The sequence below is a fragment of the Giraffa tippelskirchi genome, chromosome 4 (genome assembly GCF_054371585.1).
Source record: "Giraffa tippelskirchi isolate mGirTip1 chromosome 4, T2T-mGirTip1v1.2.pri, whole genome shotgun sequence".
Classification (NCBI taxonomy): domain Eukaryota; kingdom Metazoa; phylum Chordata; class Mammalia; order Artiodactyla; family Giraffidae; genus Giraffa; species Giraffa tippelskirchi.
The window spans coordinates 198972361-198998849 of NC_137278.1; the positions used below are offsets into that span (position 1 = coordinate 198972361).

Here is a 26489-nt window from a genome sequence, read left to right on the forward strand (position 1 = left end):
ACAGAGTCTGAGCGTGAAAGCTTGTCCTGTGGGCTATTAATTCCCAGGCCTGTCTACCTCTTGGTGACTACGCGGTGATCAATAAATATTAGAGGAAGAACAGCCAGCGAGGCTTGAGGTTCTGTCCGAGTGGACGTTACACGGCAACTGCAGCCCTGCGGGATGCTTGAACTGAAAGCCCTTTAAAAACCCCAGGACCACTCAGACCCTCGCAGGCCCCGCCCACCCCGCGCCGAGGCCGGAAGGGAGCGTCAGGGGCGGGGAGGGCTTCCGGGGCCGAGGCGGGGCCGGCGTTGGTTGGCCGGCTGCGGCCGGAAGTTGGGAGGTTTGGAGTCCGAAGACGCCGGCTTGTGACAGGGGAGAAGGAGGCCTACAAGAAGGTTGCCTCTCCGTCCCTTGGCTCCCGGGGACCCTCGGGAAAAACCCAGTGCCCCGGCCTTGCGGCCGGCCCCTTCCCCTAGGCTCTCTCCGCTCGATTTCGCCACCGCTATGTGGGAAGCGAATCCGGTGAGTAGCCGGGTGGGATGGGGCGGACCGATGGGCGGGGTTGACGGGAGAGGGCGGGCGGAGTTCCCGGGAACTGCGCCCCCCACACCCCGCACCCCTCCTGGCCCCGCCGGCCGGCTGTTGAGTTCCGGGACCGCGGAGGCCCCGCGTTCGGCGGCTCCGGCAGCGCCTTGCGAACAGTGGAGAAGGCTCGGTGGGTCCCCAGCGCCGGGCAGGCTGGCTGTCCCGTCCCAGTGATTGATTTGGACTCGCTGTGGTTTTTCTGCCCCCGTCCCTCCACACCATCGTTTTAAACTGCGTTTTGCTGTCTGTCTGGCGTTTCCTGGGCCTCCAACCTGTGAGTCTTCCTTAGGCTCTGCTGTACTTGCCAGCCCCCACCTCACCCCCATCCAAAGCGAAGGGACTCTCCCCCCGGACTCTCCCCTGAATGGGCCTAACGGGAACCGCCGGGGCTCCTTTCCCCTTTTTGATGGACAGCCTGCGAAAACTGGGATGAGGGGGGCGAGCGTGTGTTCTTAGATTTTTTTTTCCTCCCCCGGGTGGACAGAAGTGGTGACCTGGAGCGTTTCCGCTTCAAGTATTTCTCCCTCCGATATTTGCGTTGTGTCTACATATATTTTTGTTTATTTTGCTTTTGTACCTTCATTTAATATGCAGCTTTCAAAGAGAAGAGTCCGTTTGCCAGGAGTATTCCTATTAGTCTCATGTTAAAGGCGAAGTCGCCTGGTAACACAGACGCTGTTTACACCTTTGCTGCTAAGTCGCTTCAGGCGTGTCCGACTCTGTGCAACCCCATAGACGGCAGCCCACCAGCCTCCCCCGTCCCTGGCATTCTCCAGGCAAGAACACTGGAGTGGGTTGCCATTTCCTTCTCCAGTGCGTGAAAGTGAAAAGTGAAAGTGAAATCGCTCAGTCGTGCCTGACTCCCAGTGACCCCATGGACTGCAGCCCACCAGGCTCCTCCACCCATGGGATTTTCCAGGCAAGAACACTGGAGTGGGATGCCATTGCCTTACACCTTTGAGTTAACTGGAAAATGGCAGAATCATGTATCAGCGAATTGTTGGCCAAAATATGTGCAGATACCCCTTCTCCTGAGAGAAATTCCTGAATTTACTTTAATGACTGTATTTCCATATTTGCAGTAACTCCTATTCTGTCATCAGTACTACATCTTCCCCATCCCTGGAATATATTTCCAGGTAAATTAGAGAGTTATCAGTAAATTCCCGTCTGTTTTTCCCCAGTAGAAACTAGTCTGTTGCTCTGGATTTTTTTGCTTCACATTGTGGTTCCATCCCAGACCTTCGTGTAATGATAGTCATCATTTAAGACCTTTTTTTGGCTCAAACATAGAATCCTCTAATATAAGGCCACATCAGAGGAAAGTAATTGTTGGGTTTTGATTTTAGTAAAAATGCAGATTGTGAGAATGTATTCTGCTTATATATTCACTTTTGCTGTCATCAGTCAGTTTCATATATTATTATTATATGTGTGTTTGTGTGTATATTCAGTTTTTATTGGCTGTCCTCTTCCTGGTTTCTCCATAACACATCTTTATTCGTCTAAGTACATGTCTTGCTCAAAGTCACATATCTTAAATCCTTCAGCATGTTGTAAACTCCACAGGGGCAGAGATTTTTGTCTGTTTTGTTTCCTGTGGCATCCACAGACTAGGGAAGAGAGCCTGGCGTATAGTAGGTGCTCAGTAAATGCCTGTTGACTTCACAAAGGCCATTGCATCAACACTAGGAAGACTCCTTTGCTCCATTTTTTTTCTCTTTCTCCATCACGTTCATATCAGAATTCGCTGTTGGGTCACTGGTGTGTTTGTGAGGGTTATAGAGGCATTAGTGAACATCTCCTATATTTAGTTTATTATGGCACTTCTTTGGAAGGAATGCTTGGTTTTCTCTGAAATCACCCTAGTGATTTTACTTGATTTCGATAGAGCAGCCTGACTTTTGTTAATCATGATGACCTTTCCACCAACAAACCCACATTCTTCTTCTGACCCTTGTCACGCCACTCTAATATGTCTTAATGCTCCTGTGTTTTCTTACTGATACTGTTTTTCTTCCTCTTGAGTGTATAAATGCTGTCAATAAGGACAGTTTGTGAAGTGAAAGTTGCTCAGTCGTGTCCGACTCTTTGCAGCCCCATGGACTATGTAGTCCATGGAGTTCTCCAGGCCAGAAGACTGGAGTGGGTAGCTTTTCCCTTCTCCAGGGGATCTGCCCAAACCAGGGGTTGAACCCAGGTCTATTTAGTGTAAATCCAGTCAGCATCCTGCATTTGGGTTTCCTCTGGTAATTTGTTAGTTTCTTTCAATAGAAGAAGTGTCTGGATTGTCTGTCTAGCTGTGCTCCTGGAATAAAAATTAATTTCAATGTTTCTCTAAACCAAACACAATTGGGAAGATGAAAAAAAAATGCATCCTAAAGATAAATACAGATGACTCTTGTGTTACCCACCAGTGTAAATTACTGTTTACCATTTCTTTCCATTGAACGGTATAATAAATTCTACTTTGTGGAGGAAGGCATAGTGAACTGCTTTAATTGAAAATGTCTGCTAGTTTCTCCCTGTATTGTTTTGGTAGTATCCATGACTCTAATATGCCACCTGTAATCTGCAAATATATCTCCTCTGGCAAATACACCTCCCGTGTGATACTGTATTGTACTTGCAAGTGTTTTGGAGAGATACTGCACTGACTCTTGCTGTGGTAATACTAGAAGCAGCCGCCCCCTTCCACATGGAAAGTCCCCCAGACATGTTTGGAGTGTGGAAAATCACCACGAACTTGCACCATTTACTTGGGTGGGGGGAAACCCCACACAGGAAAACCAAGGAGCTATAAATAAACTTTATCTCAGCACAGTTTTATTTTCCTTTTTCAAGACAGTCATGAGGTTGGTGGTGATTCTGTTCAAGTCTTTTACCATCCAGGCACCGACCAAGGCAGACCCGATTGACAGGCGGCAGGCTCTCACTTCCAGTGGGGGTCCCTGGCAGTTCTCCACCCACTGGGGGAGGCAGCCCTTGGCCGATGTCCCCCAGTTTAGGAAAACGGCAAGATCTGTAGAAAGGACTTGGAAGGGGCGCCATCACTGCCTTGACTCTGCATACCCTAACCTTGCCCTGCCTTTTGCTCTCTCTGCCATTGTTTTACCCCTCTTTGCTGAAAATAGAATGTCAGCATTATGTGGGAAGGAGTTCCAGCTTCTCTCTGATGACAGAAAGTGAAAGTGACAGACGTCTCTTAAGATAACAAATCATCTTGCAGTAACAGGGCCTGACTTCAGAAAGAGTGATAAACTCTTGCAGACTTCCTTTTCCCTTGTTAGCTTGGACAGCGAGAACAGTCTGTAATGACATAGCGGAGGGAGGAGGAAATGACTTTCCCAAGATCAGGCAGGTGGGGAAGCCACAGAACTGTTGTTAGCAGCCGTGTCCTCGCTGCCTCCTTCCTGCCGCTTGGTGGGAGCCGTGATAACATTTGTAAGTCAGTGCAGCGCTCCACCTGCCAATACTCCTTTTGCTCTGTTGTTTTATCATCACAGCTGCTTCCAGACTCCTCTCCTTTCTCTGTCCAGTGTCTTGAGAGACTAGTCGTACACTTTTTGTCATTCTTACTCAACCCTCAGCTCCGCCAGCCGCACCTCTGGCCCAGCACCTGACTTGCTGGTAGGTCACTGGGAACTTAAGAATCACCGTGAGCAACGGCACCTGCATACCTGACCCCCTTCTGTCTTTCTGCAACATTAATGCCACTGGAAGTATTTCTCACAACTTCCTCTCTTTTTTGGGGGGAGGATTTTCTGGGACTGTACTTCTTTGGATGTCTTTTCCTTTCCTTCCTTTCTTTATCCTTGAATCCTGATTTTGGCTTAGCTGCACTGCCTTCTTCTGCCCCGAAATGCTCCACCTTCCCCTTGTTCTTGTCTTGGCGCGTCCTTTTGTGGTGAGCGCCCAGGCTTCAGGTATCAGTCTGATGGCTGCGCCTGCCCAGTGTACACCATTAGTCCTGACTCCCTCTCTGAACTGGGTGATGGACAGAGCTACCGGTTGTCTGTCCAGGAGTTCACAGGTAGTATGTCTAAACCCAGCTCCCTCAGCCATCGAGTCATGATTTCACTCCATCAACAAGCACAGGATAAACACCTGCTTACTCCAGACACTAGGAAGGGACCGGTGCAAACCTGGACCACGACAGAGCCTCTCCTCAAGGGCTGGAGGTATAGTTTGAATGGGGCCAGTGTTGCCAGAGGGTGTCTGGGGGACTGGGAAGGTTTAGGGAAGTAACTTACAGTTTGAGCTAGGTGTCCAAGTCACAAGATGTGGTCTCACGGGAATGACAGAGGAAGCAAAATAGCTGAAGCCCATGAAAGCAAGAGAGAATGACCCATACAGCTTCAATGGAGGAGTGACATGGAAGAAGAGCATGGCTGGTGGGTCCAGTCTCGGTGAGGACCTTGCAAGAGAATGAGTGTGGAGGGCTGTAGGGGGCTGCAGCTGATATCTGTGGCTGTCTGTGTGTGGAGTAGGCAGTGTATTTTATAGACGTACCTTTTGGCTGGAGAGGGGATGGAGGTAGGGTGTGTTCCTCGCAGGGAAAGTTTTAGACAGTGTAGTGTCTATGCAGACATGTTCTCAAGATCAGCATCCGCTCAGGGTTTGGTAACTGACAGCTGCTTCCAGCCTTCTCTCCTTTCTCTGTCCAGCATCTTGAGAGAATAGTCTTACACTTTTTGTCATTCTTACTCAAACTTCAGCTCCCCCAGCCCCGCCTCTGCCCCAGCACCTGACTTGCTGGGAGGTCACCGAGAACTTTGGTATTGTCTTGGCATTCTTTATAATTGTTCTGGCAGTGGTTTAGCTGAGCTTAGAGAGGCATGTGACGTATACGGTGTTTGGTGGCTAGAGGCAACACTAAATAGTTTACAGGGTCCTCCGGTACCTCTGTGAGGTAGGGAGTTGTAAATTACTGTCCTCTTGTTTAATGATGAGATAAAGGCTCACCCTTGGGTGCACTTTCTGAATAAGGGCAGCCCAGTTTTCAACACAGAACTTCCTGGCCCCAGAACAAGTGCTCTTCCCATTCCAACTTGGGATGTAAGATTTAGAGTGAGTAGAAAAGACCCTGTGGGGAGAGAGCTGCAGGGAATCAGAGCTAAAGGAAGGGCTCCTGAGCCGCAGAAAACCTTTGTGACAACAGCTCTGGGGATTCAGGACTTTTCTAGTGATGCCGCCCATGAGCAGGAGGAGAGAGACAATGCTGCCTTCCCGGGATTGGCACGGTGGGCACCGCACAGGGCTTAGGGGTTAGTCTGATAGTTTTGGTGTCAGGGCAGAACACAGAGTCGGGGACAAGGCTTGGGGTATGTGTTCGTGGTCGAGGCCTGAATGGATGGCATGGTGTGCTTCACTGAGGGAGCCCCACCCGGCCTGGTGCTCATGCAGGGTGTTGAGGCCTTTGGCACATGCAGCTTCCCCTCCCAGAGTTAGACTTGCTTTGGAAATAAGGTCTGAGGGCGCTCACTCATTTATTTAGCACTTACTATAAGCCAGTCAGTTCTCAGGCCCAGAGTTCACGGTGGTGAGCAACCCAACAGGCCCGGCCCTTGTGGATTTGCGGTCTGTGCAGTGAGGCAGACATTACATCGATAACTGCACCATAGCATTCAACTCCAACCATAGTAGAAGCTCTGAAAGAAAAAGCACAGTGGAATGTGTAACAGGAGGAGCTAGTGCTGGACTTGGAGATCCGGTCAGGCCACCCAGTGAGAGCTCCTTCTGCAGAGATCTGAGGGACTGAGCAAGGGTTAGCCAGGTGCAGTCAGCGTGGGAGGGGAGAAGGGCTGTTCGGACAGCGGAAATGCCCCGAGCAAAGGCCCTGAGGCAGGAAGGAGCTTGAGAGAGAAACCGTGTGTGGCTGGAATGCCAGGAACCAGGCCAGTAGGTAGGTAGGAACAGGCCACTTGTGGATTTGTGGCACCTGTTTAGGATTTGACCTTTACCCTCGGAGGAGAGGTTTTACAAAGATCATTCTTTGCTTGGGGAAAATGAGTTCTGTGTTAGAGATTGCACGAAGCAGAGTGATGGGCTGCCAAAGATCTCCACATCCTGGTCACCGGAAAGTGTGACTCCTGTCAGGTCACAGAGCAAAGGGGATTTAAGATTGCCAGTCAGCTGACTGATAATGGGGAGTATATCTTGAATTGTCCAGATGTATCCAGTGTCATCACTGGGGTCCTTAAAAGCAGAAGATGGAGATAGGAGTGAGTCAGAGGGAGGCTGGAGGAAGAGTCACAGATGTGCAGCGTCGCTAACTGGAGATGGTCTAAGGGAGCCATAAAGCAAGCAGTGCGATTGGCTTTTAGAAGCTGGAAAAGCAGAGGAAATTGAGACCCCTGACAGCCTCCAGATGGGAACCAAACCCACCTTAATTTTAGCCTGTGAGTCCCATATCAGACTGCAACAGACCTGTGAGATGAGAAAGTATGTTCTTTTAAGCCACTGAGTTGGTGGTTTGTTCCGGCAGCAACTGGAACTTACTCAGACGGACATCTGAAGGACTGTTGGGAGGCACTTAGGGAGTCTAGTGTGGTCCAGGGTTGCGGAGAGCATGGTAGGTCAACCCAGGTCAACCCAATTGCCAAATTGACACACTTATAATAGCAGATAACTGTTCAACCAGCCAGGATGTTTGGAAGACAGGAGCAAGTGGATTCTTGGACTGCTTCACTCTCTGGAAAGTATCTGTCCCTGTTCTCTTGTAACACCGACTGTGTTCTTTATACATTCACAATAGTAAGGTCAGTCTTACTCTCGGATGAGTCAGGAAAACCAGATTCTTGGAATAAATAAGAGCCTAGCAATTGAGCCATCTCCAGCATAGTTTGGTGACTTTGCAAAATCTGGTATTGTATTCTCAGCATTAAAATTTGGGGTAAAAAAAGGTTAGAGATATTTTGGCCTTGTATTAGTAGGTTGCCGTTATTTACGATGCTGACTATGTTTCAGCATCCACTTCCGTATGCCTCTGGAAATCAAGCATGACCATAGGTTTTATCCGTATCACAAAGAAATGTTTTTAATCTTCATCCCTCCTTTCAGCAACTCTTGTCAGCACTTTTATCCTTGGCAGCCGGTAAATCAGGTGAGAAGAGGAATCTTACAGACACTGCCATTTCTTCCTTCAGCATCTGAGAGCACATTCTCTGAGGTGTCAGGATTTGCTAGTATTTGGTTTTCACTGTTTCCTTCCACACCCAGTTACAATCGGGAGGCGCATCGCTGCTTTCTGACTGTCCCAGAGGTTTAAGCATCATTTAGGAACCCAGCAGCACATTTCCTTGCTGTTTATATAGCTTGAGCTCTTTCAGTTGTGAATGCATTACAGCTTTTCCAGCCCACATCCCAGCCCACACAAGTACTATTGCCTGAATGAAAGCCAACTTCCCTTGTCCCATGAGTTCCCACCAGTAAACAGAACAGAAGGCTGTCGAGTTTTCCTCCCCTGTTACATACTACATATACTACAGGAATGGATTTGTATTTTCTCTCTAGTAGTCTGTTCAAATTTAAAACTAAATACATGTTGAAACACTCAAGTGATAACAATTGCTCTGCTGTATCATGTGTCATTGATAAGATGTAACTTCTAACAGTAATTTAATAAAGAAATTTTGTCAGTAGCTTTTTTTTTTTTGGTCACAGCAGTTAAATTGGGCATTAAATTTGGGTTGACAGATTCTCAGCAATATTAAGATTTTTGCCTATTTTAGCTGGGTAACGCTTGTTTAGCCTGGGCTTGCTCTGTAGCCTTATCAACAAAGCAGATTGATTTGGGCTCTGTTTTAAAATTGTGTAGAAGTTTATTTGTTTTTGCACCATCATATTTGCTGAACACCAGCTTATATGAGCTGATTAACACAGACCGAACATAGACGTTATGGTGTGAGAATAAAGGATTTTTGTGAAAACCATTGTTAATCTTATGTTTCAACTTTGCAAACTGCATGTGAATAGATTTCTTCCTTTACCTTTTTTTTCTCTGAAAATGCCTTTGAACTACTTCCTAATTCTTAAGGACCATGTTTTAAAGATGCTAAGGAAGACGAAAAGGGACTAGGACCGAGAACCAGGTACCTGTGAAGTTATAGGATGAATAGATATAAATTGCAAACGATTGAGAATCATGGCCAGAAATCTGAGATGATCTGGAGAGTGTGATTCAATGAAAACTGAGAAAAAAGTAATTCAGATTAATGGGTACAATGTTACTGAGCGGTTAAATAAGATAAGGTCTGATAAAAGTGCATAGGACTGAGGAAAGCTCATCGGAGGTTCCGGCAAGTGCCTGTGTGTGTGCATGTGTCTGTCTGTGACAGTGGTAGGAGATATTGGGCCAGAAGCTAGAAAACCTAAGTTAGAGTAGGTTTTACTGTTCCTGGAAAGTGAAACAATAAACATAGTGTGTGTAGACACACAAAGTTATAGTTAATAAGCCACCAAAGGAGATGAGGTGGAATCCCCAAAGTTCAGTTCAGTTCAGTCGCTTAGTCGTGTCTGACTCTTTGCGACCCCATGAATCGCAGCACACCAGGCCTCCCTGTCCATCACCAACTCCCGGAGTTTACCCAAACCCATGTCCATCAAGTCAGGGATGCCATCCAACCATCTCATCCTCTGTTGTCCCCTCCTCCTCCTGCCCCCAATCCTTCCCAGCATCAGGGTCTTTTCCAATGAGTCAACTCTTCGCATGAGGTGGCCAAAGTATAGGAGTTGCAGCTTCAACATCCGTCCTTCCAATGAACACCCAGGACTGATCTCCTTTAGGATGGATTGATTGGATCTCCTTGCAGTCCAAGGGACGCTCAAGAGTCTTCTCCAACACCGCAGTTCAAAAGCATCAATTCTGCGGCGCTCAGCTTTCTTCACTGTCCAAATCTCACATCCATACATGACCACTGGAAAAACCATAGCCTTGACTGGACGGACCTTTGTTGGTAAAGTAATGTCTCTGTTTTTAAATACGCTATCTAGGTTGGCCATAACCTTCCTTCCAAGGAGTAAGCGTCTTCAGCAGTGATTTTGGAGCCCCCAAAAATAAAGTCTGACACTGTTTCCACTGTTTGCCCATCTATTTCCCATGAAGTGATGGGACCAGATGCCATGATCTTAGTTTTCTGAACGTTGAGCTTTAAGCCAACTTTTTCACTCTCCTCTTTCACTTTCATCAAGAGGCTCTTTAGTTCTTCTTCACTTTCTGCCATAAGGGTGGTGTCATCCTCATATCTGAAGTTATTGATATTTCTCCTGGCAATCTTGATTCCAGCTTGTGTTTCTTCCAGCCCAGCGTTTCTCATGATGTACTCTGCATAGAAGTTAAATAAGCAGGGTGACAATATACAGCCTTGATGTTCTCCTTTTCCTATTTGGAACCAGTCTGTTGTTCCACGTCCAGTTCTAACTGTTGCTTCCTGACCTGCATACAGGTTTCTCAAGAGACAGGTCAGATGGTCTGGTATTCCCATCTCTTTCAGAATTTTCCACAGTTTATTGTGATCCACACAGTCAAAGGCTTTGGCATAGTCAATAAAGCAGAAAGAGATGTTTTTCTGGAACTCTCTTGCTTTTTTGATGATCCAGCGGATGTTGGCAATTTGATCTCTGGTTCCTCTGCCTTTTCTAAAACCAGCTTGAACATCTGGAAGTTCACGGTTAACGTATTGCTGAAGCCTGGCTTGGAGAATTTTGAGCATTACTTTACTAGCATGTGAGATGAGTGCAATTGTGCGGTAGTTTGAGCATTCTTTGGCATTGCCTTTCTTTGGAATTGGGATGAAAACTGACCTTTTCCAGTCCTGTGGCCACTGCTGAGTTTTCCAAATTTGCTGGCATATCGAGTGCAGCACTTTCACAGCATCATCTTTTAGGATTTGAAATAGCTCAACTGGAATTCCATCCCCTCCACTAGCTTTGTTCGTAGTGATGCTTTCTAAGGCCCACTTGACTTCACATTCCAGGATGTCTGGCTCTAGGTGAGTGATCACACCATCGTGATTATCTGGGTCGTGAAGATATTTTTGTACAGTTCTTTTGTGTATTCTTGCCACCTCTTCTTAATATCTTCTGCTTCTGTTAGGTCCATACCATTTCTGTCCTTTATTGAGCCCATCTTTGCATGAAATGTTCCCTTGGTATCTCTCATTTTCTTGAAGATATCTCTAGTCTTTCCCAATCTGTTGTTTTCCTCTATTTCTTTGCACTTATTGCTGAGGAAGGCTTTCTTATCTCTCCTTGCTATTCTTTGGAACTCTGCATTCAGATGGGAATGTCTTTCCTTTTGTCCTTTGGTTTTTGCTTCTCTTCTCTTCCCAGCTATCTGTAAGGCCTCCTCAGACAGCCATTTTGCTTTTTTTGCATTTCTTTTCCATGGGGATGGTCTTGATCCCTGTCTGCTGTACAATGTCAGGAACCTCTGTCCATAGTTCATCAGGCACTCTGTCTATCAGATCTCGTCCCTTAAATCTATTTGTCACTTCTACTGTATACTCATAAGGGATTTGATCTAGGTCATACCTGAATGGACTAGTGGTTTTCTCTACTTTCTTCAATTTAAGTCTGAATTTGGCAATAAGGAGTTCATGATCTGAGCCACAGTCTGCTCCCGGTCTTGTTTTTGCTGACTGTATAGAGCTTCTCCATCTTTGGCTGCAAAGAATATAATCAATCTGATTTCGGTGTTGACCATCTGGTGATGTCCACGTGTAGAGTGTTCTCTTGTGTTGTTGAAAGAGGTTGTTTGCTATGACCAGTGCGTTCTCTTGGCAGAACTCTATTAGCCTTTGCCCTGCTTCATTCTGTACTCCAAGGCCAAATTTGCCTGTTAGGCCAGGTGTTTCCTGACTTCCTACTTTTGCATTTCAGTCCCCTATAATGAAACGGACATCTTTTTTGGGTGTTAGTTCTAAAAGGTCTTGTAGGTCTTCATAGAACCGTTCAACTTCAGCTTCTTCAGCGTTACTGGTCGGGGCATAGACTTGGATTACTGTGATATTGAATGGTTTGCCTTGGAAACAAACAGAGATCATTCTGTCATTTTTGAGATTGCATCCAAGTACTGCATTTCGGACTCTTTTGTTGATCATGATGGCTACTCCATTTCTTCTAAGGGATTCTTGCCCACAGTAGTGGATACAATGGTCATCTGAGTTAAATTCACCCATTCCCAAAGTACTCAAAAGAAGGTTGAAAAAAAAGATGAAAAGGGGACGAAGAACAGGGGACAAATAAAAAGCAAATAGCAAGATGATAAACCTAACCAATCAGTAATCATAATAATGCTCCAGACATCCCAGTTAGAAGGCAGATTGTCAGATTGGATTAAAAAGCAAGACCCAACTGTAAGTTGTCTACAGGAAACATACATTGAAAATGAAGACACACATAGGGTAAAACTAAATGGAAAGAGACATAGAGTGCTGACTCTAGTTGAGAGAAAGAGTGTATACTATAGTAGGTTTCAGTGATAATGGTATTATTAGTTACAAGGAATGCCATATCCTAATGATAAATCAGTTAATCAGTAACAACCTTAAACATTATACACCCGATAATAAAGTATCAAGATATATGAAACAAAACTAATAAAACTGTAAGGAGAAATAGACAAATCCCATTTTAGTTGGAGATTTTAATACTCCTGTCTCAATAATTGATGGAATAAGTAGTTAGGAATGAGCAAGGGTATAGAAGACTTGAACAACATTATCAACATCAGCTTCAGCTAATCGATATTTATAGACCATTAATTACATCCAACAACAGCTGAATACACATTTCTTCTTTAACTACACAGAGAATATTTAGCAAGATAGATCATATTTCTGGGCCATGAAAGGAGTCTAAATACATTTAAAAGAATTTGGGTCATAGGTATGCTGTCTGAGTGAAATGGAATTAAATTAGAATTCAGTAAAAAAAAAGATCTGTAAAATCCTCAAGTATTGATAAGTAAATAGTAACCTTACAAAACCCATTGATTAAAGAAATAAGGGAAAATAGAACATGAAAACTTATCAGATTTGTGGTATGCTGCTAAGCAGTACTCAGAGGGAAATTTATAGCTATACTGATGCTTATATAGAAAAAAATGTCACAAATCAGTGACCACAGCTTCCTGCTTAAGAAATGAGAAAAAGAAGAGCAAATTAAACTAAAGCAGGAACAAAGAAATAAAGTTTAGAGTGAAAATCACGAAAATGAAACAACAGAGAAAATGAAACCAGAAGAAAAAATAGAAAAAGGGAATACAAACTACCAACGTTGAGAATGAGAGAGATAGTATCACTACATATTCTACAAACGTGAAAGGATAGGAAGGGGATGTTATGAACAACTGAATGACACTTAGTGTGATGACAGATAAAGTTGACATGTTCTCTCTAAGACACAAATTACCAAAGCACCCTCAAGAAATAAATCACACAAATAGCCCAATATTTAGTAAAAGAATTTAAATTTGTAGGAAAAAACCTACCCACAAAGAAAACTGCAGGTGCTTGCCAGTGATTTTTATAAACATTTAAGGAAGAAATAATACCAATTTTGCGCAGACTTTCAGAAAATTGAAGTTAAGGTAATACTTAACCACTCATTCTATGAAACTGTTGCCATGCCAATACCAAAACCAGTCAAAGATGCTATGCTGCTGCTACTAAGTCACTTCAGTCGTGTCCGACTCTGTGCGACCCCATAGACGGCAGCCCACCAGGCTCCGCCGTCCCTGGGATTCTCCAGGCAAGAACACTGGAGTGGGTTGCCATGTCCTCCTCCAGTGCATGAAAGTGAAAAGTGAAAGTGAAGTCGCTCAGTCGTGTCCGACTCTTCACGACCCCATGGACTGCAGCCTACCAGGCTCCTCCGTCCATGGTATTTTCCAGGCAAGAGTACTGAAGTGGGTGGGGTGCCATTGCCTTCTCCGCAAAGACGCTATATGACAACTACAGATCAACATCCCTAATGAACGTAGACGCAAACATTCCAAAGAAAATTTTAGCAAATCAGACCTAATAATATCTAAGGTTAATGCATCATTACCAAATGGTGTTTATCCCCCAAATTCAAGGTTTGTTTAATATTTGAATAGCAATCAGTATGTGTTAGTCACACAGTCATGTCTGACTCTGCAGCCCAGTGGACTGTGGCCCACCACGCACCTCTGTGCATGCGATTCTTCAGGCAGAATATTGGAGTGGGTATACCATCATTCTCTTCGGGGGATCTTCCTGACCCAGGGATCAAACCCAGGTCTCCTGCATTGCAGGCAGATCCTTTACCCTCTGAGCCAGCAGGGAAGCCCAGCAATCAGTATAACTCATCTGCAAACCCACTAAAATGAAAAACCATATGATTATTTCAATGCATGCAGAAAACACATTTGACAAAATTCCTGATAAAAGCTCTGAACTGCCTAGGACCAGAAGAAAACACGCTCAGCCTGAGAAGGGGTGTACAGAAAAGGTTAACTGAACAGGCCTGGGCTGCTCAAACTCTGCACATTCTCAAGAAATAGCCTGTTTTTATGACTGTCCTTTGCTGAACTCCAAAGAACTGAACTCTTGGGATTGGTTATCTAATGAGTGTAATTGCATGCTCAAGATCTTCAGCCTGCTCTACCAGTGTCAGATAGTTTATACCAGCAGTGTGATTTATGGTGAGTTCTACCCTTCTGGAGGTCTGGAACTTTGGCAGCTGAGGTCACCTACACAGGTGCTATATGCTTGCATGACCAGTTCCCAGTAGAACCCCTGGACATCTAGGCTCAGGTGAATGTCCCTGGTGGGCAGCACTTTGTTGCCCACATAGTTTCTGGGAGAATTAAGTGTCCTGTGTGACTCCAGTGGGAAGGGACACTTGAAAGCTTGAACATGGTTCCTCTGGACTTCATCCCGTTCACTTTACCCGTGGTGTTTATTTCACTCTGTATACTTATACTGTAATAAACTGTAGCCATGACTCGACCAACTCTGAGTCCTGTGAGTTCTCTCATGAGCCTGAGGTTGACCTTGGGGACCCCTGACACAAAGGGCGTCTATGAAATACCTGTATCTAATATCAAACTTAGTAGTCGAAGACTGAATGCTTCCCCACTAAGATCAGGAATGAGGAAGTGATGCTTGTTGTTTATGCACCTTTATCCTGGAGATTATAACCAGTGAAATAAGGCAAGAAAAAGAAAGCAGAAAAGAAAGAACAGGCATCTGTATGCTAGAAGAAAGAAGGAAAGCTGTCTGTATGATGCCTGTGTAGAAAATGTGATGAAATGTCCAGAAATCTTCTGAAACTAATAAGTGAGTTTTCTAAGGTTGCCAAATACAGAAACCATATCCCAAAGTCAATGTATCTCTACATACTAGCAACATTCAATCAGAAATTGAAATTTCAAATGCAATTCCATTTACAGTAGTATCAAAAATATGACATACCTAGTCATGAATCTTGCAGAAATCATGTGTGGGATCTGTACACTGAAAACTATAAAACATTATTGAAAACAGTTAAGACGTAAATAAGTCAGGAGACATACCTCATTCACAGATTGGAATACTAAATATTGTTGAGATGCCAGTTCTTCCAGGTGGCTCACTCACTATTCAATCCCAATAAAAAATCAACGGACCCAGACTAGCCAAAGCAGTTCTGAGAAGGAAGAACAAATTTGGAGTGCTAACACTACCTGATTAAAAGATTCAGTATGAAACTGTGGCCTTCCCAGGTGTCACTAGTAAAGAATCCACTTGCTAAAGCGGGAGATGCAAGAGGCGCAAGTTTGATCCCTGGCTTGGGAAGATCCCCTGGAGGAGGAAATGGCAACCCACTCCAGTATTCTTGCCCTGGAGAATCCCATGGATAAAGGAGCCTGGCGGACTACAGTTCAGAGAGTTGCACACGACTGAGCAAGCAACATGACATGAAACTCCACTCAAAACTGTGTATTCAAGATAGAAAAAATGTTTATTAGAATAGAAGGTCTAGAAGTAGGCCCACAGATATATGGACAACTGATTTCTTAATAAAAGACTCGGCGGAAAAGGACAGTTTGCTCGGCATTTTGTTAGAAGAAATGTTTAAGCTCCTTGTACCAGTGAGGTTCCCCCCATGCTGATGGATTGGTGTGCAGCCTTGGAGATGTCACATCCACCCCAGGACCTGCTCTGACCACTCCTGGATGGGTACAGCCTAGAGCTTGTGCACAGACTTCCCATTGCCACTGTTGATTCCAGCTGGGCTCTTGTTGGCTTTCCCTGGTTCTCTGTATTACTTTTTGACTAGTCTGCCATTCTGCTTATATCAGAGCTTCTCCTTAATTTTGTGAGAAGATTGCTACTTTTTTTTCAATAATGCTTTTAGGCATAAGGTTCTCTACTCTCTGTACACGTAGGGCCAGCCCTCTCAGGCAGATACATGGATCTCTACACCCTAAATGGGGATGTACCTTTCCTCCCGTAAATAGAACCCCAGTGTTGCTGCACCTGGAGCTGGAGATGGGAGCCCATTCTTGCCAGAGTGCCCCCTTTCTCTGAGTGGGCACTGGGCCAGAGGGGAGATGACAGCCCCTGGTCTTGCCTTATTCTGCCTGCCATGAAATTTCTACCCTGAGCACAAACTAGGTGGAAGCAGTCAGGGCCCTCTATTCACATTTGGCTAGGTCTGGACAGGCACTTCCACCAAACGAGTGGGGACTGGGTAGAGGAAAGGAGAAGAGTCCTTGGTGTTGCCTGCCCGAAATAGACCTCCATGTAGGGGCAGTCGGCTCCTTCCAGGGTGTCGTAGCCCCAGACTAGCAGCTGGGGAGAGAGGAAGCCCCTATCTTCCTGTCTGCAACACAGAGCAGGGGAAGCGGGGCTGATGGAGCAGACCTCAGCTCAAAGGCCAGACCCTACCTTGCCTGCTCTGAGATTTAGTAGATTTTCTTGAGCAAATACTTCTTTTGCTGTATGCTCTTAGGACAATTTCCAGAGACTTTAAATGTTGTTCTTTTAAATAATGTCCACCAGTTAAAATGCAGTTTTGTCATTCTAGAAGTTCACCCTGTTTCGAAGCTTTTGATATCTAGTTTTGACCTTCTTCCTGTAAGAAGGGGGTCTTCCCTGATGGCTCAGATGGTAAAGAATCTGCCTGCAATGCAGGAGACCCACGTTTGATCCCTGGGTTGGGAAGATTCCTTGGAGCAGGAAATGGCAACCCACTCCAGTATTCTGACCTGAACAGAGGAGGCTGCAGTCCATGGGGTCGCAAAGAGTTGGATACAACTGAGTGACTAACAGTTCACACTTTGACACATATAAGAAACAAGGAGGTTTTCATTACCAAATATTATTTCCTCAAGGTGTTATGTTTATACTAACCAAATAAGTGATATTTATTTTAATAAACTCATCAGAGGGTTTTAGCCATCTGGAAGGTTATTTTTCTCCCACAGGCCAGGATTTTGATTTGAAACTTATCTTCCACCTGGCCTTTCAATTTGATGATCCAAACTGATTGCTCCCAGGCCCCATAAATATTCCCCTTGGAATAGCTAGCATTGTAGATAGGCTCTGCCAGCATATGCATTGCACTTGAAAATTTACAAAACTTTTTTTCCACTTTACATTAACTTTTTTTTTTTTCTCCTCAGCCTGATGTGCAGGAAGTGTCATTGTCTGCCGGTTAACCAGAAGATCAAGCAGAGTATGGCATCCTGGCTGATCGAACCCATCTCACTGACGTTTATTGACTGCCTCCTCCCTAGTGGACAGCTTGTACACACTCCTTTCATTGCCTATAAATGTATTATAACCTCGATACATTACTTCTGTGGTTACAGTATTTTAAAGGTATTCACTGAAGCTTGACTTAACTCGTTGAGCCTAATTGGATAGACTAGCCATTCCTTTGGAGGGTGAAGCTGTTGGAAACCATACAAGATAGTCTTAAGAACTGAGTCTGTAGAAAGAAAGTCATGGCATCTGTGAAGCAAAGGGGTCACATTCACCTTTAGCTCCAGAGGAGAGAAGAAACAGGGGGCTGGCATCTTAGGGAAGAACCGACACTCCAGGGGCCACGAGTGTTTCTAGAATCTTCTTTGAACTGCCAACTGTATGATTCTAGACAATGTAATTATCTTTTCTCTATTTCGTTCCCCTCTCCCAACATTAATTGGAGAATAATGAGTTCTCTTGTGCCTTGGGTTGTGGAGGAAAAAATTAGTGTAAATTGGTGAGGAATTTTATAAAATCTAAAGCGCTTTAGGGCAGTGGTACCAGGCTGTGGTATTGCCCTCTCTGTACAGGGATGATGAGACAAGCCTGTCCTGGGCGCCCCCTCTCTGGCCTGCTGACACGCACACAACTGCCTATGACAGGACGCTGGGAAAGGACTTTGGGGAGCACGCCCCCTGGTAACCTGGCTCACGGTGTGGTCCTGGGTTAGTGTGACACACTACAGCACACTGGGTGCATGTGTGCTGTGTCCAGGGCGCTTTTCTATTTCCTGTCCCTTTTCTCCTAGATAGAACTCATAAGCCAAATATTTATCAGAACTATTTCCTTGAAATTCATCCTTCCCAATTTTTCAAGTTATTTTCGGAAGAAAAACTAAATTTAGGTCAGTCTTGCTTTCTGTGTCTCTCACAGTAAAATGGGCAAATTAGGTGAATAATAGGTAATAAAGAAGGAAGAGTAGGCGCTGTGAATAACTTAGCAACTCATCTTAAAATTTAAATCACTACCTTTATTATTGGGTTAAAATATTTAAGGTTAAATGCGTGTGCATGTTTGCTCAGTCGCTAAATCACATCTGACTCTCTGACCTCATGGACTGCAGCCTGCCAGGCTTCTCTGTCCATGGGATTTTCTGGGCAAGAATACTGGAATGGGTTGCCATTTCTTCCTCCAGGGGATCTTCCCGACCCAGGGTTCAAGCCCGTGTCTCCTGCGTTGGCAGGCAGATTCTTTACCTGCTGAGCCACCAGCAGCTCTTGCTCCGAGGGTGTTCTGGTTTTCATTTCTTAGCAGCCAATCCACTTGAAAACATGAAGGGAAATTCCTAAACATAATCACAAAGCATTCCTTGGAGAGAGTTTCCAAACATGAATGAAAAAATAACAAGCCCCATCCTGTGCTCAGGTACTGTGCTTGGTACTCTACAGGACTGGGCATCATGTCTCCCAGCAGCCCGGGAGGAAGGGTCTTCTCATCTCAGGTGTGTGAGAAGGAAACCGTGACCTCTACAAGGGCATAGCTTATCCCAGGTGACACCACTTTTGGGTACTTTAAAGAATGAAATTTAAAACAAGTATTTTCCAAATTACCCAAGTAGTACATATTCTTTGCCAAAAAAAAACACAAAAAAACAGATACAGGAAATAAAGGTTTGACAAATCACTGGTAACCATTTAACTTTGTGTGTGTATGTGATGAAACACACACACATATACATACACACAGAGCAAAGTCTGAATGATACACAGTTAGGTGAATAGCATTGATTAACCATGGAGAAAGGAGGTGAGAGCTACCAGGAAGGGACGTGATGGTCAAAGAAGTCTTTAGCTTTATCTTGAATGTTCTGCTTTTTTGCAAGGAGAATATTTTTGTATATTAGCTGTGCAGATTTAGTAATTTAAAAACCCGTAGAGAATTGAGGACAGAAAGCTACATTCTAGTAAAGTTGAATCTTCATGACTCAGCTCTTTCCGTCTTTTCTGGTGACCTCCTCTTCATCACATTCTCCACCCAAAAATGTTTAAAAATTTTCAAAAATAATAACATGTACATGATATAGACAAGATTATAAAGTCATTGATAAGGAAATACAAGGCAGTGTCCCATCGTGTGGAAGTGCACAGACCCTGGGTCTGCACTGCCTGGGTTTGAACCCTCACTTCTCTGTTGTGTGACCTTCTCATTATAAATGTGTAATAATAGTACCTATGTTATATGGCCGTTGTAAGTATTACTTGTGCAGTACTGGGGACAGCATTTGGCACCTAGTAAGAGTCCATCCTATAGGAGATCAGTCCTGGGTGTTCATTGGAAGGACTGATGTTGAAGCTGAAACTCCAATACTTTGGCCACCTGATGGGAAGAGCTGACTCATTTGAAAAGACCCTGATGCTGGGAAAGATTGAGGGCAGGAGGAGAAGGGGATGACAGAGGATGAGATGGTTGGATGGTGTTACCTACTCAATGGGCATGAGTTTGGGTAAACTCCGGGATTTGGTGATGGACAGGGAGGCCTGGCGTGCTGCAGTTCATGGGATCGCAAAGAGTCGGACATGACTGAGCAACTGAACTGAACCGAAGAGTCGTATAAGGGTTACTATTATTACTATTATTATCCTAACATTCAGGGAAAAAGCCGTGTTAAATGTATATCCATTTGGAATTTTCTGTGTGTATGCATAAACACATGTACATATATAGACATGTACACATTCATGTGGGTAAAGATAGATGTATATTTTTATTAAAATTGGATCCTACTGTTTCCATTTAGTATAGGCTTCTTTGTACTCTCAATACTACATACTATAAACATCTTTCCATGCCACTAAATGAAATACGAATACTTAATTGCTTTTTTAAAGGTATCCCATACAGCTTGCAGGATCTTAGTTCCCCAGCCAGGGATTGAATCAGGACCTGGCAGTGAAAACTCTTCAATCTCAGCCACTGGACCGCCAGGGATTTCCTGAAATATGAATGTTTAAAACAAAAATCAAATGTATCAGTGTTTGGCATTAACTAGTTGTGGTAGTCTGGATCCTTTAGCCAAATACATGAACATAGGATAAGACACATTTCTTGGCACTAAACCAAGAAACTGGAGTGCTTCTAGGTGCTGATACAGCTTACTTAAGTGGTTGTATGGACATCGATACATCCACCCAAGTGTCTGATTGATTGTCTTACTTGTTAAGCAGTGATTTTCAATATTGTTTTTAAATAAACATCAAGATTTTTTAAACAGACCATGGACAGTTTAAATGTAAAATTAAAATTTGTGGTTTACTTCATAATCCCAGACTGAATTGAGGCTTCCCAGGTGGTGCAGTGGTAAAGAACCTGCCTGCCCATGCGGAAGACATGAGAGATTTGGGTTTGATCCCTCAGTTGGGAAGATTCCCTGGAAAAGGAAATAGCAACCCACTCCAGTATTGCCTGGGAAATCCAACAGACAGCAGAGCCTGATGGGCTTCAGTCCTAGGGTCGGAAAAAAGTCAGACATGACTTAGAGACTGCTGCTGCTGCTGCTGCTAAGTCACTTCAGTCGTGTACGACTCTGTGCGACCCCATAGACGGCAGCCCACCAGGCTCCGCCGTCCATGGGATTTTCCAGGCAAGAACACTGGAGTGGGTTACCATTTCCTTCTCCAGTGCATGAAAGGGAAAAGTGAAAGTGAAGTCGCTCAGTCGAGTCCGACTCTTAGCGACCCCATGAACTGTAGCCTACCAGGCTCCTCCGTCCATGGGATTTTCCAGGCAAGAGCACTGGAGTGGGGTGCCATTGCCTTCTCCGACTTAGAGACTGAGCACACACAAACTCTGAAGATTTCCTTTTTTTTTTTCCTAAACAGCCCACTCTGAGAACTTCTCTTACAAGCAGTTAATCCAAAACCTCCAAACTGCTTCTCCAGCAGTTGCTGCTAAAAACTGGAACTTTATGTTCCATGTCCGATGTGCAAATGTGATATTCATCATGTTAAATGTTTATCTTCAGAGCCAGTATATGAGACAGAATGCTGTTTGTCAGCATTGCAGTTGACATACAGCTCTTTGTGAGAAGAAAAATGTTGTGTAGAAATTTCCTGGTGTCCAGTGGCTAAGACTCAAGTGTTCCCAGTGCAGGGGGCTGATGTTCAATCCTTGGTTAGGTAATGGGATCCCACACACCACAACAAAGATTCAGTGTGGATGCTAAGTCACTTCAGTCGTGTCTGACCCTTGGTGACCCTATGGACCATGGCCTGCCAGGCTCCTCTGTCCATGGGGTTCTCCAGGCAAGAATACTGGAGTGGATTACCATTTCCTCCTCCAGGGAATCTTCCCGACCCAGGGATCAAACTTGTGTTTCTTGTCTCCTGCATTGGCAGGTGGATTCTTTACCACTAACGCCCCCTGGACCTGCAGCCAAGTAAATATATTAAATAAATAAGTAAAAATTAAAAAAAAAAAATGATGTGTAAACAGCGCACTGGTTACTAAGAAAACGATCTCTTCCTCTCTCTCTTTCCGGCACTTCAGGAGATGTTTCACAAAGCGGAAGAATTCTTATCCAAGACGACAGACAGCGAGGTGGATGAGATGGACACGTCAGACACACAGTGGGGCTGGTTTTACTTGGCGGAGTGTGGCAAGTGGCACATGTTTCAGGTAGCGCCCCTCGGGGCGGGGCGGCGGGGGTTGAATGCATGGAGCACCGTCATGCTCGCGTGAAAAATCAGTAGAAGCTGCACCCGCCAGAAACCGAACCTTAGAGAAGTCAGAGAGCGGAACTAAAAGAAAAATCAAACTCTTCTGGCTCCTCTCCCCTTCCCCATGTTTTCACAGTATTTTCTCAGAAGGTATGGTGTGTGTTCTGTGTGTCCAGAGGGTGAGCATGTCTGCGGGGTGGTGGTCTGGGCACGTGTGCACAAGGCCAGGCCTGGTTTGGTAGACAAATGGTCAAGGAAGAGACCAAGCCTGCTTGAAGCGCCTCTGTGCTCCCAGTGTCAGGTCAGAGGGTGCAGATATATATTCTCCTCCAGCCTCATAGCAGCCCGAAAGCAGATGCTAATACTCTGTCTTACAGCCAAAGACTGGGAAACTCAGGAAAGTTAATGTAATTGGTCCCAAGTCACACAGCTAATTAACAGTTAAGCTGAGACGTGAGCCCACACTCAAAAGCTTGTGGTCTTTTTTTCTTTTTCCACTTACGAGGCTACTTAAAAGATTTGATTTGAGCCACTTAAGATGTGTCATTTTGGCAATAATCTGAAAACACCGCAATACTTTGGAAAAAGGCCTTATAACCAGTTGTTGAAGTTTTTGTTGTTGTTTTTTTTTTCTGAAAATCCTTAAGCCATTGCCCACATGTTGTCTTAGCCGATTCTTCCCATGTGTTGGTAACTAGGACAGGTGATCAGCAAGTTTCCTCTGTCCCGCCATTCTCTGTCTTGTCCCCCAGTACCTGCCTCTGTGGCCAAGCCATTTCTGTGAACAGCTGGTAAATGAACTTTCTGGTTTGTCTTAAAGCCGGATACCAACATTCAGTGTTCAGTTAGCAGTGAAGATATCGAAAAAAGCTTCAAAGCAAACCCTTGTGGCTCCATTTCTTTTACCACTTCCAAATTCAGCTACAAGATAGACTTTGCAGGTATGTTTTTTTTCCCTAATAGTTGTGTGTTCTTAGTGTGTTGATATGGTGAAATCTACAGTTCTACAGATCAGGATTAGTTGTTATATTAATATTTGCAAACAGTGAAGTAAACCCTTTTTGTAACACATAAAGATAACCTCTACAAAAATTCAACATTTAAAATCTTTTGGATTTGCCTTTTATAAAGGTGTGTTTATATGCTTATAGATACTGATGTATATGGAGAGGTTCATATATCTTGAATTCATATAATGCTTCTCACCTAAGGAACACAAAACACCTCTAAGCCATTGTTTTGCTCCTCATCCTTTCAGTCTCTTGAAATAGGTAGAAGCTATCAGGTGCTTTCAGGATCAACTAGAGTGGTTATGTGACAGAGTTCTAGGTAGCCAGTTCTAGTTTTAAGAACAAAGTTCAGCCAAATGACCCATCTCTTGGTGTCTTTCCTAGAAAACCACTCTTCAGTGGACGTTGCCTCTGGCCACTTTCTGATTTCTGGCTCTCTCACGGGTTAGCCAGCTAATCTGGAAATCAACCCCACTTGGATGTCATCTGTGATGAAATTAATCTGGGATGAATATTCATCTGTGATGAAATCCAAGGTCATGCTTTTGGGGACCCCATGACAAATCTCTTGCATTCACACTGCCGTCTCCAGTTGCCAGCCTCAGCTGTTTACTGCGCAGAGGCAAACAGGACCTGGAGGGAGGGCGGCTTTGTTAACAAAAGTGCCTTTGCGCTGCCACACAGCTCTGTCTTCCAGGTTAGGTGTTCTTTCCTGGTTTCTGAGAGTAGAGTCCTTAACGACAGCGAGTGCTGGCTGTGGTGGGGGTTGGGGGGCTAGTGAAACCCAGGAGATTTCCTTGGAAGAGCCAAGGCCCAGACATGCCGAAGGGGGTTAAATTGTCCACTAAGACATCTATGCAGCCAAGTCTCCGATGACTGCTGTGCCCCCAGAGTTGTTGGTTTGTTTTTAACCGAGAGTTAGCGGCATTAGATTCTTACTCCTGACTATGCATAGCATTTTTTACGACATTAGGCAAATTGGCTGCCTTTAAGGGGCCCGACACTTGTCTTAGACGGAAGGCGCTGGTGGACACTTGAGGCTGGGGCACACCTGTCAGTGTTGAAGCTGCACTGAGAGACGTCATGACGTGCAGACCCCAAGCTTCACATGGAGAGCAGAGCACGTCAAAGCGTTTGCTCAGTGGTCCAACAAGCCACGTGTCTTTGAAAGAATACTTTCTAGTGAACTGTATTTGGGGGAACATTTCTCTCGGACCGTGCAGTTTATTTAAAAAAAAAAAAAGATTATCAAAGAACAGGAGTCTCATAAACACCAGCTCCCACCCCTCTATATAATGGCACTGTTTCAAAAGTGTAGATATTAGCATTTCCCACATACATTGGCAAAATTAGCCCCCATCATTTTGTCACAAGCCAGCTCAGCTTCTCTTTATAAAAAAACTGGTGAGAAGTAAACTCAAAACAAGCTGGTATAAGATGAAGGCATCACAGGCTTAACTCCATGTGCTGGGACGACCTTGCTTTCTCACCGCATGGTGCTTGCGCCAGCGTGTGCAGAGCCTAGGACTGGATAGGAGGGGTGAACACACTTCTCACAGCATCAGCCCGGCTGGGTGAGCCACCTCATCTTGGAGTGGAATGACATCAGTTAGACAAGGGGGTAAACTGACCAGAATTCCCTCGGTAAGACTTAGCACCTACCTCGGTGGGGTTGATGAGGTGGATCTGGCAAATACTGCCATGGCTGAGGAAGAGAGGAAAGAAGAAAGTGATACGTCAGTCAGTTCATTAGCCTCTTATCACTAGCATTTCTCGTGTAAGTCTGTGTTGAGTCTAGCTAGGTTTTCTATTTTTTTGGTTTAGGTGTACAATTTAAAGAGAAGGCAAGAAATGTACAAATTTTTGAAACTGTGACTTGTGCAAGTTTTATCATGGTAATGTATCTTTTTTGTTGTTGTTGTCGTTATTTCCAAAATTTTTTGGAACAAGCAAAGTAAACATTTAAGAAGCCAGTCAGAAGATGCAGTACTTTCTTTCTCTTCCTAGTACTTCTAATTTTCCAAAGTTGAGAACTCCTCTCTGTTCGTGTGTTTAACTCAAGCATGGTATGAAAAGGAATAGACCCTACATACCGAGCCGTGTGTGAGGCTGGCTTCCTCCTGTGTGAGCTTAGATCAAGCAGGGAAGCTGATAACCAGATGTGTGGTCAGGTATCCCTAATACGCTGGTGCTGGGCAGCTGCTCCTGAAGCCCCGTGGTCCTTGACCATCACGTTGTGCGGCTGCAAAGCTTCGTGACGTTGCGTCAGCCAGTGTGTTCCCGTGACTCACCTCTTTGTCTCTGTGCACAGAAATGAAGCAGATGAATCTCACCACAGGAAAGCAGCGCTTAATAAAAAGAGCCCCCTTTTCCATCAGTGCTTTCAGGTATTGTGGGGGGAATGGGGTGCAAAGAGAGTGGACTGTGTCTCTGTCTCTCCTCTTCCTTAACGTTTGGCAGAGGAAAAAGTAGATGCAAAATGTTTTGGTGGGTTATTTAATGATCTTAATATTAATCTTTACTGAATTTCACATTTGTTGATGCACAAGCTGTACTGTTATTTTCGACTGGCATTTCCTTTCCTGCCATCTTTTTCATTTCCCTTACATAGATGTATTTTTCAATTCTTCAGAGCAGTTTGAGTGGTAGTTTAAAAAATGCCTGATGGTCTCTACTATAAATCCTTCAAATAACCTACTGAGGTAAGTTCAAATTAGCTTGGAAAGACTCCTAGAACCATCCAATTATTTGGGTTGTAAATCCTAAGTAATTACCCACTTTGTCTTCACCTCCACTGAACCCCATTGGGCAACTCGTGGAGGTAATTGCAGATCTGCAGTGACTAAAGGGGGCCTGGGAAGACAGGAGTGCATGGGACGATGGCCCAGCCACCTGCTGTCCGTGTCCTGAAAAGAGAGCTATAAATGCCTTGTTGTTGTTTAGTCGCCAAGTCATGTCTGACTCTTTGCGACCCTGTAGCCCCACCAGGCTCTTCTGTCCATGGGGATTCTCCAGGCAAGAATACTGCAGTGGGTTGCCATTTCCTCCTTCAGGGGATCTTCCCGACCCAGGGATCGAACCCACATCTCCTGCATTGGCAGGAAGATTCTTTACCACTGAGCCACCAGGGAAACCCTGCTACAAATGCCACAAGAAAAACAAGAGAATAAATAAGTGTTATTCACATGAATGAAGTTGAAGGGAAAAACTTTAGGGCATGTCTCCTATTATTGGGAATGATTCCTCAATCGAGTATTGAGATTCCTATTGTTCAAAGAATTTAAAATGAAATAAACAAACAATGCTGTTTAATAACATGTGAATTGTAGGAGATGCCCATTTGCTTCTTCCAAGGATATGTTTTGAAAGAATTAAAGAAAAAAGTTTTTGAAGTTTCTATCAGTTTGCTTCTTGGGACTTTTGGCATATATTTTAGGATCATGATTTATAAGTTATGCAAGTACTTGTATAATGAATGCTGTAGGAAGGGAGAG

At 44.5% G+C, this 26489-nt stretch overlaps 1 protein-coding gene across 1 annotated transcript in view; it reads left to right on the forward strand.

The window, feature by feature from the left end:
• Positions 1–355: 355 nt before the first annotated feature.
• The window catches only part of PARP11 (poly(ADP-ribose) polymerase family member 11), a 33029-nt gene continuing 6895 nt past the window's right edge, over positions 356–26489 (forward strand). The window contains 7 exon segments of the mRNA XM_081593898.1: positions 356–507; positions 17207–17405; positions 21816–21944; positions 22806–22926; positions 24820–24866; positions 24869–24890; positions 25307–25382. Of these exon segments, the coding sequence (XP_081450024.1) occupies positions 17211–17405; positions 21816–21944; positions 22806–22926; positions 24820–24866; positions 24869–24890; positions 25307–25382 (590 nt within the window). The 5' untranslated portion in view covers positions 356–507; positions 17207–17210.